Source organism: Epinephelus moara, chromosome 15 (genome assembly GCF_006386435.1).
Source record: "Epinephelus moara isolate mb chromosome 15, YSFRI_EMoa_1.0, whole genome shotgun sequence".
Lineage (NCBI taxonomy): Eukaryota > Metazoa > Chordata > Actinopteri > Perciformes > Serranidae > Epinephelus > Epinephelus moara.
The window spans coordinates 16,743,067-16,757,573 of NC_065520.1; the positions used below are offsets into that span (position 1 = coordinate 16,743,067).

Genomic DNA, 14,507 nt, shown 5'->3' on the forward strand with positions numbered 1-14,507 from the left:
GTGCTCCTCGGATGGTCCCACTTTGAGTCGGGAAGTTGATCTTCCGACGTTGGTGTGTGCATGAGCTGCAAGTCGCACATGGACGCTACAAAGAAGATTTGTTGTACCTTATTATGCCTCCACACCAGGTTAACACATTCTCACTCTGACCTCGTCACATATCAACGTTCGGTCATGGACTTTCCACGTCTACATACGACATGCAAGGTACCTTGGGTTGTTGACGTTCTGGGTCACCGTGTCAAGTTCAGCCTGTTACATGCATCGTCTGTTTCCATTGTACACTTCTGTTTTCACAGGAAATGTACAGTTTAATAAACACACTTTTTCCTTCAACAACAAAAGCACATGGTTGGGTTTCGGAAAAAAGAACATGGTTTGGCTTCTTATGAGAAATGGACACCGGCATCCCAGGTGAAAGTTGTTGGTTGAGGGTGAGGGTTGTTGGACCCTTCCCATCCACCCTGGTCGGACTTCTCCTACCTGAACTTTCATTGTTGTCCTGCTGCATTCGTCGGTATCTGATGCCGGAAGTCACGAACCAAGCCCCAGATTTCAACAACTTCGGAGTGAGACCAGGTTGGCCAGGTATACCCGTGGCCTGATGCAATATGTCCTCTGGTTGTCTGTTCACTCGAGGCGTTCTTGAGATGTTGCTTTCACGAAAACAGGACGAACAGACAACCTGAAAACACACTGCCGCAGGCCACAGGTATACCTGACGAACCTGGTCTCACTTCAAAGTCGTCGAAATCCAGTGCTTGGGCAGTGACTTGTGGTGTCAGACACCGACGACAAAAGCTGTCCTTTTTACGTCAGCAAGGTAAGTGGACAGTCGCCATTATTGTTTGACGGTGTCCAATGGCATCAGGGGGTTATGTGGCTGGACATCGATTAAAGTTAAGGTTGGAAGTCCAAATAGGGCGGATGGGTCCAACAACCACCAACTTTCACCCTGGAGGCTGGTGATCGCTTAGCGTGAGACTGTAAACCAAAGCCTGTTCTTTCTTTTCCTAAACCCAACCACATGCTTTTGTTGTTGAAGGAAAAAACGTCAGTTTGTGGTGTTGTACCGACGTCGTGCTTTTATTTTGAAAGAGACTGTATGCAAACTGTATTTTGAGATCAGACAATGCATGTAACAGGCTGAAGTTGTCACGGCGTCCAAGAGCATCAACAACCAACACACCCAGGGTGCCTTGGACGTTGTACGTGGACTCTGAAAGACGATGACCAAACGTCGATATGTGACAAAGTCGGAGTGAGAATGTGTTCAGAGACCCAACCAGGGGCAAGTTCCTGGAATTTTAGGACATTCAGGGCTCATCCCGCACCTTTGATGGACCCTCCTGTGGCACTTTTTGATAAACAAACTCCATTTTGATGATTTTAAAGCACTCTTGGAATCAGTTTATTTTCATTGTGAGTTAGAAACTGGTTGGTGGGACACCTGGCACCCTATCATGGACCGTAAATTGAGTATCACTGCTTTAATTCACCGGCATCCAAAGCTTGTTCACAGAAAGAAGAAAAACAAATCTGAATAAATAAAAAGTTAAGATTGAAAGAAATAAAAAATTCTCATGGGGTAAGTAAAACTGATGAGATATGAGGGCAATTTCTAAATTTCTTAATTTTGACGAATGCTCATAATTTGAAATTATTAAATTCATAGTTTGATTTAGTATCTCATCATTCCAATTTAACCAGTACGAGCTGTCAGTCATTAATTTTAGGTCAAAATTATTAAATATTTTTTATTTTACAGCCTAATGAGGATTATTTGCGAAAACTTAATGCAGTTTTAATAATAAATGTTATGAATAAAATGCTTTTTGTACACAAAATGCATCTCAAAAGTGCTTTACAAGTTTAAAAAGATCAAACAAAATAAAAGAATAAATTAAAAAATAGGATATATAATGTAATAATATAATGCATTATAATATTAATCAATGTCTCATCATGTAAGTTTTTATTTTTAATAATAAAAAATGAATAAATCTTGACACTAATGTGCCTCCGTACACTGGACCTCCATAATTTATACTTAAGTACTTCATAAACTTTTACTATTTAATCATCCAGGGAGTCCCATAAGGACCCGTCAGGCCTACAGCAGTGTGTGTACAGGAGAAAACACACACGCACGCACGCACATACACGCACATGCACGCGCGCACACACGCACAGTGTCCGCTGCCGGCTCCATCCTTCCTCTCCGGCAGCTGTTTGCACGGAGCTGCATCTCACTTTAAAGCACGGCTCCTGCAGCAGCTCATGCACCGGTGCATCAGCGCGTTGATCGATTCCTGTATCGGAATATAATCCATCGCCGCATGGTGACGTCACGCCGCTGATCGGTAATAGTGGCTGGGCGGGTTGGTGGGTGGGTGGCTGGGTGCCGCGCGGACGCCAGGAGTAGATGGGTGCATTGAGACCTCACACCGGATAAAAGAAGGAAGGGGAATATATATATTTATATATTGCACGAGGAGTGTGTGCACGCGCGCGGGACTGTTTGCTGTTTGTTTTGTTTATTTGTCGCGTCGGCGCGTGGGGGAATGTAGTAGCTGTCACGGCCGCCTGCAGGAGGAGGATGGATGCGTAACAGGACGGATCGAGCCAGCTGTGGCCTGCTTCTAACAGCAACATCTGGCCGGTGAGTCGCACTGACAGCCGCAGCAGCTCGCCAGGCGGCCGGGCAGCTCCGGCTCGTGTCCACCGGTGCACGGGAACAAGACAGCGAGGCTCGGTTTCAGTGCAGCCGCGCTCCCCGGTCTGTGGTCCGGTGAGTCGGTGTGACCTCGTCCTTGGCTGCCGGATGGTGGCTGAGTGATTGATGTGCACGTTTGACAGACAGGCTGCGTGTAGCATATGATGGAGGCTGATCGCGGATGGCTCAGGCTCTGTTATGTGAGGGAAAACCATGAACGTGACATGCTGTTAAATGCCTCCTGTGCAGCGTGCATGCACACCTGCACATGCAATGCATAAGCTTTGAGGTAAAACTATTGCTTTGTGGGAAAATGTGCAACAACACGCGACAGTGAAGGGTTAAATCCCCACTGGAGAGCCTCATAAAACCACAAGAGACTAAAATCATATAGAAGGAGGAGGCATTATAATCTCATTGATATGAATCCCCACAGAAATTGATACTATAGGTGCACTGTGAGTCCTCAGAAACATTACAGTGATGCCGTGAGGTCACAGTAAATTCACTACGAGTCCCTGCAGGGATATTAGAGAGGTTTAAAAAACAAGAGCTCCAGGTCAAAGTGAATCCCTGCAGGATTATTACAGCAGGTAAAACACAATATGATCCCTGTGAAGTCGCACTTTGACACCCTCAGAGGCCCCCGGGGCCACGACAGTGATTTCATGTTCGCCATGTCTCCTCCTTGTCCACATCCTAACCGGCTTGTAGTCCTTCTGCAGGGTCAGAGAGGGCGCCTCAGCAGCCAGCCGGCTCTGGACTATAGCGGGGAGGTGGAGGCGATGGAGGAGGGGGACGCAGAGGGGGAAGGGCCCATGGCGGTCAGAGAGGGGCCGAGCGGTCACGGCCTCCCGCCGAACGCCGGCAGCAGCAGCAGCAACAGCAGCACCACCACCACCACGACCACCAACCTCCTGGCTTCTGTCAAAGAGCAGGTAGGAGGCAGAAGATGCTGCAGTCACACCCTTATTGTTGTGTGTGCTTTATTTCCTCACCTCCTGGTCATTTACTCACCTGGTCACTCTCTTCTGATCGAGTTTGTTCACACTGACAACCTTTGTTTCTCTGGATGATTGATCTTATCTCACCAGGATGTCACCCATGTGCCTGGTTTGCACTGAAACTGTCCACTTGTTTAATTTATGTAAAATGTGTTAAAAAATCTAAATAATCATTCCTCATGGTTTCAGTATTTAGCCAGTGTCATAAATTAACACCATTTTAACAACTTAAATACTCTAATATGAAATACTGTTGATGAATAGCTGCTGTTTTTAACTCCAACTAGCCTGAGAGAATAGGCCCCTCGATACAGATGTGTAACAGCCCCCAACCATTCTACATAAGGTCAAGACCCCCAGACTGAAAGAGACACAAAACCCGGTCATTTTGCATCTCAGTGTGTCTCTCAGGTCATTTTGGGTCTCTGTAGTCATTTTACATGTCTTTTTGGTAAGAAGTTAATCTCATTTTGGTCATTTTGCATCACTTTCTAATCATTTTGCAGTCTTTGTAATCATTTTGCAGTCTTTGTAATCATTTTGCATCCCTTTGTAATCATTTTGCATCTCTCTTGTCATTCTGCATCTTTCTGTCGTCATTGTGTTTCTATTTGTTGTCATTTCGCATCTCTCTGTAGTCATTTTGCATCTCTTTAGACTCATTTTGCATCTCTTTGTGGTCATTTTGTGTCTCTTTGTAGTCATTTACCACCCCTTTATGGTCATCTGCATCTCTCTCTGTAGTCATTTTGCATCTCTCTGTAGTTATTTGGCATCTCTCTGTGGCCATTTTGCATCTCTCTGTAGTCATTTTGCATGTCATTGTGGCCATTTTGCATCTCTTTGTGGTCATTTTGCATCCCTTTATGGTCATCTGCCTCTCTCTGTAGTCACTTAGCATCTCTTTATGGTGATTTTACTGTGGTCATTTTGCATCTCTTTGTAATGCTTTTGCATCCTTCCGTAGTCATTATGTCTCTATTTGTGGTCTTCTCTCTGTAGTCATTTTGCATCTCTCTGTAGTGATTTAGCATCCCTCTATGTTCATCTGCATCTCTCTCTGTAGTCATTTAGCGTCTCTTTATGGCCCTCTGTATCTCTCTGTAGTCACTTAGCATCTCTCTGTAATCATTTAGCATCCCTTTATGGTCATCTGCATCTCTCTCTGTAGTCATTTAGCATCCCTTTATGGTCATCTGCGTCTCTCTGTAGTCATTTTGCATCTCTCAATAGTCACTTAGCATCTCTTTATGGTCCTCTGTATCTCTCTGTAGTCACTTAGCATCTCTCTGTAGTCATTTAGCATCCCTTTATGGTCATCTGCATCTCTCTGTAGTCACTTAGCATCTCTCTGTAGTCATTTAGCATCCCTTTATGGTCATCTGTATCTCTCTGTAGTCATTTAGCATCTCTTTATGGTCCTCTGTATCTCTCTGTAGTCACTTAGCATCTCTTTGTAGTCATTTTACATCTCTTTATAGTCATTTTACATCTCTTTCCAGTTATTTTACATCTCTTTCTAGTCATTTTGCATCTCTCTGTAGTCATTTTACATCTCTTTCTAGTCATTTACATCTCTTTGCAGTCATTTTGCATCTCTTTGTAGTCATTTTACATCTCTTTATAGTCATTTTACATCTCTTTCCAGTTATTTTACATCTCTTTCTAGTCATTTTGCATCTCTCTGTAGTCATTTTACATCTCTTTATAGTCATTTTGCATCTCCTTCTAGTGATTTTGCATCTCTCTGTAGTCATTTTACATCTCTTTCTAGTCATTTTACATCTCTTTCTAGTCATTTTGCATCTCTTTCTAGTTATTTTACATCTCTTTCTAGTCATTTTACATCTCTTTCTAGTCATTTTGCATCTCTTTCTAGTTATTTTACATCTCTTTCTAGTCATTTTACATCTCTTTGCAGTCATTTTACATCTCTTTCTAGTCATTTTGCATCTCTCTGTAGTGATTTTACATCTTTTTGTGGTCGTCCTTCATCTGTTTGTGGCTGTTTTGCATCTCTTTGTGGTGATTTGATTGCCTCTACAAGAAGAGATGTTATCAGTCCCTTCATGCAGAGGCTGTGGCACAGCGACCCCGGGGCCTGTACCCAATAGGCCTGCTCAATAATCCATCCATGATACCATCACCCTCTGACTCTGGTCGGGGGGAGCCTCGCCCCTCTGGCCCCGCCCCTGCTCGCAGGATAAATGAAGTCTGTGATTCACTCAAATTTACTGAGCAAATCCTGAGGATTATCTCCAGATGAGACTGCAGTGTAATGGGTCTCTGTGCTACGCTGAGCCTCCCGAATTTGCATCCAAAATTCTATTAGAACTCTCATTAACAGTCCTCGTCCTCAGACTTTTAGAATTCTCTACCCCATATTTTTGACAGGCGTATTCACACTTTTGACTTAAACTTACACTTGTGTAGTTAGGACAGATCGCAGGTAGTGAGAGAAGGCTTCTATACATGTCTTCCTCACTATTCTCAGGCGACGTGTGAGTTTTAGCAGTTGTGTCTGGTTAAAAAAATGTAATTAATGTGTCGCTGACATATTCCGAGCGCTGAATGTTGATGTGAACTGGCAGCCAGAGATCAGTTTTTCCTGCCACTAACTTTTTGACACTCAATGAAAACACATCAGATCTGCGTTAAATATTAATGAGGGGAAATCACAACAGAGACGCTTGCAGCTGCAGTGTGAACGCAGCCTCCGTCTCTCCGTCTGTCTCCCGTCCCCGCTGTTATTTTTGAGCCTCTCTCCATCCCGTCAACATGGGAGTCTGTCTGTTCTCCTGCTCTTAATTATGCCTGGACAGTGGCCATGTTCTCAACTTAGTCCCCGGGTGTGTGACTCTGAATTAGGCACACTGCTATTTAAAGGCTTGTGATGTCCAAGAAAAGAGAATCTGCTTTTGCTTTTAATCTGCAATCTCTTTGCAGCTATCAGACGGAAAAAAGTGGGTCTCAGATTGCTCTGAAGTCTGAACTGATGTGAAGTTAAGGCTGTTTGACTGCCTTTGGTTTCCGTTGAGCGCAGCAGGAGCAGCCCTGTCACCCCGCGATCATACTTAATGCCTCAGTAGCTCTGCTCGCCGCTGGACTCCATGACTGCTGCATCATTTCCCTGCACATGCATCTGTGTTGCAGTGGAGGAGATGTGTTTGAGAGATGAATGTGCTGTTTCATTTCTGCAGTAGCCGTCTGATGATGCCTTTGTGATAACAACTTTCAAAGGTGCTATAATCCGTAGTTAGCATTCACGCAGGAGCTTCATTCACAATCATCATACCTCAGTAATAATCTCCAGAGAAAAGAGCTGATTTCTTGAGTTCTCTCATCACGCTGTGCTTGCTGATAACAGCCAGGAAAGAAATGGATGTTTAACAGCAAAGAAAGTACAAAAAACACCTTGCACCGTACAGCTTGACTGCTATTCTAAACTTGCAAGTTGCCAGAGAGCAAATATTTTATCATGTAGCTTGTCTCAGACTGTTGAACAGACTGCGACCAGAAAATATAATCAAGTTGCTTTACCTTTCTCAGTGCTGAAATGCAGGCGGCAGCGCTGCTGAAGCGTCAAATCTACCGCCTGCAGTTCCTCCACAGAAATGTCAAATTAGACATGCTAAATGGAGCACATCAGTTATTGCCTTCCATTGTGTTCGGGGCCTGATGCTTTGCCACTTTGCTCTCATTTATCCCATTAAGAGAGGGAGAGTGATAGACAGGAGCGGGGAAACACCAAGGCTGCAGACGTGGCAATTTGGAAACCCTCAAATCCTGCGCAGTGTCGGTGCACGGTTTAACGCCGTCACTTCTTTGTCACGAACACTGTGAGACTGATTAGATGTTGAGACAACAGCTTGCAGCAAAGATGCTCCAAAATGAAAGGCGAGACGTCTGGAGCTGCTATTTGCATCGTTCTGTGAAATCAAGACTGAAACACGTCTCTGATATCAGACGTAAACGATTTACAAAGCTGTCACAATATGAAGTTTAACCACGACACAGTGCTGAGTTATAGGAGCTGTCATGAGAGCTTGTCTGGGATGACATTGACATTGACCTCCAACTGCACATCAGCACGCTCGCCTGGTTGCTGTGGAATAGTTTGACATTTTGGGGAATGTGCTTGCAGAGAGTTAAGCTGGGCATTCACTGTATATTTAAGCCTGTTGTAGAGATGTTGTTGTTTAATTCCAGCTCCTACTGTGCAAGATAATCATCTGTGATGTAAAGCCAGAGCTCAGGGTTTATGTCCTTACACTCCACAGTCTGATTGTCAATCCATGACCCGGCGGCGGAGGTCCAGGTGCTCGCAACAGCAACTGCACACCGTTCATCTGCACACACTGGGATGCCACACAGCTGGTTCAATATCAGCAAAGTTTCCCTTTATATTCATTGTGTTGATCTGTAGCCTATAGTTCGGCTTTAGCTTCTAACTATCTTTGTCTTTTTAACCTGTTGTTGCTGCTGAGTCAGTTTGACATCCTGGATATATCCTTCAAACACAGACTGTAGACCCCTCTGTCTGCTTCTCCGACAGCTTGCTGGACCATCACAAAGGGGCGGGGCTTAACGAAAGATCAGTTTTTGTGGCCAAAAGAGTATGGCCAACGATAGCCATAGCTGGACGCATTATGTTTTCGGGTTGTCCATTCGTCCTTCATTGTACGTATACATCCGTCCCATTCTCGTGAATACGATATCTCAAGAACACCTTGAGGAAATTTTTTCAATTTTGGCACAAACGTCCACTTTGATTCAACGGTGAAGTGATAAGATTTTGGTGGTCAGAGGTCAAAGTCACTGTGTCTGTCTCTTTCTTCTAAGCATGATATCTGAAGAACACTTTGAGGGAACGTCTTAAAATTTGGCACAAACATTTCAAGTATGAACTGATTAGAATTTGGTGGTCTTTTTCAAATTTGGCACAAACGTCCACTTTGATTCAATGGTGAACTGATAAGATTTTGGTGGTCAGAGGTCAAAGTCACTGTGACTTTATCTGTCTCCTTCTTGTGAGCATGATATTTGAAGAACACCTTGAGGGAACTTCTTCAAATTTGGCACAAACTTTTCAAGAATGAACTGATTAGAATTTGGTGGTCAAAGGTCAAGGTCACTGTGACCTTGCATCTGTCACCTGTCTCCTTCTTGTGAGCATGATATCTGAAGAACACCTTGAGGGAACTTCTTCAAATTTGGCACAAACATTTCAAGAATGAACTGATTAGAATTTGGTGGTCAAAGGTCAAGGTCACTGTGACCTTGCATCCATCTCATTCTTGTGAATGCGATATCTCAAGAACACCATGAGGGAGTTGCCTCAAAATTGGCACAAAAATCCACTTGGACTCAAGAATGAACTGACTAGAATTTGGTGGTAGAAGGTCAAAGGTCAAGGTCACTGTGACCTCACAAAACATTTTGGCCATAACTCAAGAATTCATGTGCTGAAAATGACAAAATTTCACACAAATGTCGAAGAGGATAAAAGTGATGTCATTTTATATCCAAAAGGTCAAAGGTCAACTTCACTGTGACATAATGTTCCGCTTAAAACACTTTTCTAGCCGCTACTCAGCGTCATATCTCAGGAACAGAAGGGGAGACATTTGGTCAGATACTGAATTGGTGACTAATCTTGAAACTGTGCTGATTGTATAGGACGTATATGAAGCATCTATATTTTCAGGGACATGGATGTAAACTGTAAGAAACTTGACTGGTTCACAGAGGGATACAACCACGAGGCAATAATTCTAGTTTGGCAAGTGAATTACACTTAAAATAAAAGTGCTGGGAGGTGGCGACAGAGTCTGTTACCATAACTGTACAAAAGTGTACAAAAAGTGCCTTTACACTTAAAAGATAATAGAAGGGCGACCAGATGGTGTTGGGGGAGGGAGACAAAGCGAGAACGAGAGGAAAGGGAAATGATTTAAGAGGCGCTGGATTATTTACAACGTGTTATGATATGCGTATTATTAACATGATATTAATATTTCATTCTTAAATACACACAGTTAAAGTCAATACTGGTATATCGCGACACTCTTATTGCCAACACTTCTGTGGTTCATATCGGTCGTGACAGGAGGAGGAAACATCAGAGAGGCATGTATGCAGTCCTCCGTATCTTCTGTCCACATGAAGCGTTGCCATGGCACCTTTAGACGCTCTGTTTGCCACTTTGCTATGACATGTATGTCCAACTTGAGAGTACAGCCAGAAGCCGGTTAGCTTAGCTTAGCAAAGAGAGGTCTGCTGGGATTTCACATGCTACATGAGGCGATCAGCAGAGACTCCAGGAAGTCCCTGCTCCCACTGAGAAACAGTCTAGCACACAGTACAGATTAAATAAACATGTGAAGTGTTAATTAGTGAGCTGTAGAGGTGCACCAATTCAGAAACGCCAAAAGCTTTTTAGTGCAAAATTCAAACACAGGCCAGCTGGGAATATTCTAGATGTCTTAAATCATGTCTTATACACATTTCTCTGTAATTCACTTCAGACATATTTAATATCTATGGGTGTTTAGTCACTTGACTGTGATTTGAAGTGAAGCTCTGAGGGTTTCAACAATGCCTGGCTGCACAGCAATGGTTGCCCCAACAATGGGGCGTCAATAAACAACAGCAACATCACAATATTTCCCCCATAGGTCAGTTTTTCTCCCGTCAAAGAAAACAAAGCAAGTTCATCTTTCATTATTTCTAAAATATAGCGGATCTCGTCTGCCAAAGTGTTATCAGATATTCATCCGAGGCCTTGTTTGGCTCACCGCGGCCGACAGTAGTGCAGCTCCCAGGTGTAAAAGCCCGGCCCCGCTGTATGAATGTGACGCATGGTGCTGCTGAAAAAGAACATGCCTGCTCAGCAAAACCCCTCCCAGGATGGAGAGGAGGGAAAAAAAGCTCAATAAAACGACAACAACTGGGCCGCGTCAGCGCTCTCCATGCTCGGATTGATTTCGACGATTAGGGCCAGAAACACAACCTGCGTGGTCAAAGCATATTTACCAAACCTCGATGATTGATGGAGCGTGCGGATGCTTTTTCCTGCAAGAGGTTCGCCTCATATGAGCTGCAGGGTCACCATCTGAATCTGAGGGTTAAACCGGCTCTGTCAATCCAGTTATGTCACCGCCCGCCGCTGCCCCGCGCCTGATAATATCGCAGGCACAGAACTGTTGCTGTTTGACATCTGCCTGGATTTGAATGCATGCTCGCTGTCATATTTTGGGAAAGAGAGAGCCTATGATGGCCTGTTGTTGCAGCCTGCCTTGTTGACTCAACATCACGGATGCTCAAGGTTGCGTGTCATGTTCGCGGTCTTCAGCAGAGTCGCTGTGGTGGAACAGGATTTCCTCCTGTGGAAATCAAAGAGGAAAATCCACCCTCAGATATTGTTTCAGATCGCATCAATCTGTGATGCCTTTCCAGGAGTTATTTACTCTCTGAGTGGACCCAATTTGCCTCCACCTGCCTCATCTACTTAGTGACTTCCTCCGTCTCCCAGAATGCCTTTTGACAGCCCTCAGAGAACGAGCATAACTTGTTGCTTTCTATCAAAGGTGGGCGTTTGGGCGGATAAAGAGACAGAAAGTGTTATAACTCATCTATGGGTTACACGTGTAGGCGGAGAGAGCAAGAGAGATGGCGAAACAAAAGCAGGATGCAAGGCATTCTGGTCTATTGAGGCTATTGTGGGTGTAGCTCTGCTTCTCCTTTTGATGATTTCTCCCTGCGTGACGGCCGAACGACAGGGCAAAATGCTGCCTCTGGAAGGAAATAGTACACAGTCAGTGTGGCTGAAAAGTTTCCTGCATTACGTCATCGACAGATAGTCGAAATGTTTCTCTGTGCAGCTACATGGGCTAAAAATGTTAAGCTGCCTTCTTAAGAAAGTGTATAAGTGTGAATTCTCCTTTTTAAGATGGCGATTTAAAGCAGGAGCAGCAATGTGTCGCAGCGGCAGAACTAGGCCGAACATTTCACGGGTATCACAGATGCAGTCTGGATAAACCAAACTGCCGGGCTATGATTAGACACGGCAAGAAGGAATAAGACGCAGAGGTCTGTGGATGGTGTCACTCGATAAGGGAGAGAAAAACACTTTGTGACGGCGCACAATAAGCCGTGGCGAATCGTCCGGTAGCCCCCAGCTGGTACGAGACATCGCCTGGCACGGCTCTGCCTCGACCTGGCAGCGCTGGGCGTGTTTCCAGACATCACGAGGTGACTGGGCGCGGGGCGCGGGGCGCGATGCGGCTCTGTTTGTCCCCCGAGGCGTGCCGTAACGCGGCGAGGCTGAGACAAGGAGGGCTGTGTGTTCCTGTCCTGTCTCTGTGCTGCCCTGAAGTGATGTAAGGAGATGTGGCGGCAGAGTCAGCAGCAGTGCTGTGACAGCATGCGGCACGTTTAAGCACCATGCTGCTTGAATGGCACTCTGTTGTGTCCCTGAAAGTACTGAATGTGCCAATCTGCAGCGGACGCTGTCACTTCATACTTGAAGTGTCCTCTTGTCCTCTTTCCATTTCAAATTCATCTCAAACCTCTAATTTTCCATTTAATTAAACTTATTTCACATCCTGTTGTATTTTCTCTGATTCAGATCATCTCATCCAACATTTGTCCTGTTTTTGTCTTTGTTTTCTGTCTTTTTTTCCCTTTAAACCTCACAAGACCTTTTATCTCACTTGTGCAATTACCAGTTTACATCCCTCTCTGTGTGATTGTATTTAATTGTTCTGTTTTTCACCGAAATTTATCACCTTAAAAACATAGCAATTAATTAGATTAAACATCGCAGCAGTGTTGTCTCCAAGTGTTAACATTGTTCAAAGGTGTGCCACATTCGTCATACTTCAGAAATCAAGAAATCGTTAACAGAAATTGCCTTATTTCCAGGCTTTCTTTGCCTGAGCTGGTTTGACAAACCCTAAAGCCTTAGTCAGAGATAATGGCTACCATGAAGGTTGTTATCAACTTGCTTTGTTAACCCAGGCTCTACGTAAGGCTCTGTACTCGCTCCCAGAATAAATTTACAAGTTAATATATTTATTTTATCGCTTAGTTTATTTCAAAAGCAGGATTTATACTTGTATGTCAGCTCTATGCAGAGCTTACATTGTATAACACACATTAAACACACAATAAACACACATTAAACACACATTAAACATGGCTTAATAGAGACAGTTTCAAACACAAATCAGCTTCACTATAACTCGCAGCATTCACAGACAAACACTTGTCTTTATCTGGACACATTTTCCCCACAAATACAACATGCTAACGTTATTAGCACAAGCCTATGGCATTTTACATTGTGTAAATTAGCCTAGCAGCTAACGGACTTTTCCTCTACTCACATGAAGCCAGGGACAACAGCAACATTTAACAAAGGTAACAGTACAAAATTTGGCTCCATTACAACTCACGGGGTCATCCCTATGTTTCCTGGGTTCTGTGTTCCCCGCTTAACCAAAAAGGGTTCTGTGTTTCCCGCTTGGTTGAGCGGGAAACATGGAACCTTTTTTGTGTAAGCGGGGAACATAGAACCTTTTTTACAGGGTTAAGTGGGGAACATAGAACCCAGGAAACATAGATACGCTCCCCAACTCACAAGGTTCCCCGACAAAACAATTGACTTATACTAAACATGTTTTCCAAACAAATACAACATGCTAACGTTATTAGCACAAGCCTATGGCATTTTACATTGTATAAACTAGCCTAGTGGCTAGCGGACTTTTCCTCTTCTCATATAAAACCTGGGACAACAGCAGCATTTAACAAAGGTAACGGTACAAAATTTGGCTCCATTACAACTCACAAGGTTCACTGACAAAACAACTGTCTGATACTAAACACGTTTTCCAAACAAATATAACAAGCTAACTTGTAAGCTGCTTGGCCTGCTGCCCCTGCAACTGGTTCGGATAAGCGGTTAAAAATGAATGGATGGATATTATCTGTGATATTAATACCAATAGACTAATCAAATATCTAATCGGTGTGCCTGATACATACAGTAAGCGCTATTGTATTGCCCTGCATTATTCACGTAGCATCACAGCTCAACAAGTTTGGGTTAATGATCTATCTAATGAGCGATCTAGCGAGGTTAGAAGAGAGCCACATTCGTAATTTGACATTATCTGTGATAAATACCAATAATAATCAATTTTTTAACAGGTTTCTGTTAGCTGTAATATACCAGCGGTGTAAAACAGACTTCAGCAAATCAGGACCAAGCATAAAAACACAATTCAAAGTGGTATCGTTATGGTTTGAAGGAAGTATTCTGCATTTCATATGCAAATAAATGTCATTCAGATGAATAATAAAGTGAATTATTTATGTGTAATACTACCTGAGGTTTTATAGAAGGCTTCTTTGAGTGTGCGTGGGCAGATGGAGAAAACTACAAACACATTTAGTTGTTCAACATGAGCAAAAACAACTTTGCATGTAAAATAAAACAGTATTCCTGCTCTGATTTCCTGCGAAACAAGTTGGTTAAAGTGCATTTATAATGTATTCTTTCATCTGAGAATCTCTATTGCTCGTAGATTGACATTGACTATAGAGTGACACGACTCAAAGGAACTGTTAAAGGCGCTTTTCAAGATTCAAGAACAAGATTCAATAAAACTCTAATGTCCCCGAAGGCCAGTTTACTCTACAGACAGCAGGCCAACACAAATACATCCATACAATTTATACAGCACAGCAAAGGATCAATGTCTCCGACACTGACTGCATGA

The 14,507-nt window shown here is 43.6% G+C and overlaps 1 protein-coding gene across 1 annotated transcript in view; it reads left to right on the plus strand.

Annotated features, from left to right (window-relative positions):
* The first annotated feature begins 2,408 nt into the window (after nucleotides 1–2,408).
* Nucleotides 2,409–14,507, plus strand: part of LOC126402004 (plakophilin-4-like) — a 76,942-nt gene continuing 64,843 nt past the window's right edge. Inside the window, exons 1-2 of the mRNA XM_050063638.1 lie at nucleotides 2,409–2,662; nucleotides 3,431–3,654. Coding sequence (XP_049919595.1) covers nucleotides 3,502–3,654 — 153 coding nt within the window. The 5' untranslated portion in view covers nucleotides 2,409–2,662; nucleotides 3,431–3,501. The remainder of the gene's footprint in view (nucleotides 2,663–3,430; nucleotides 3,655–14,507) is intronic.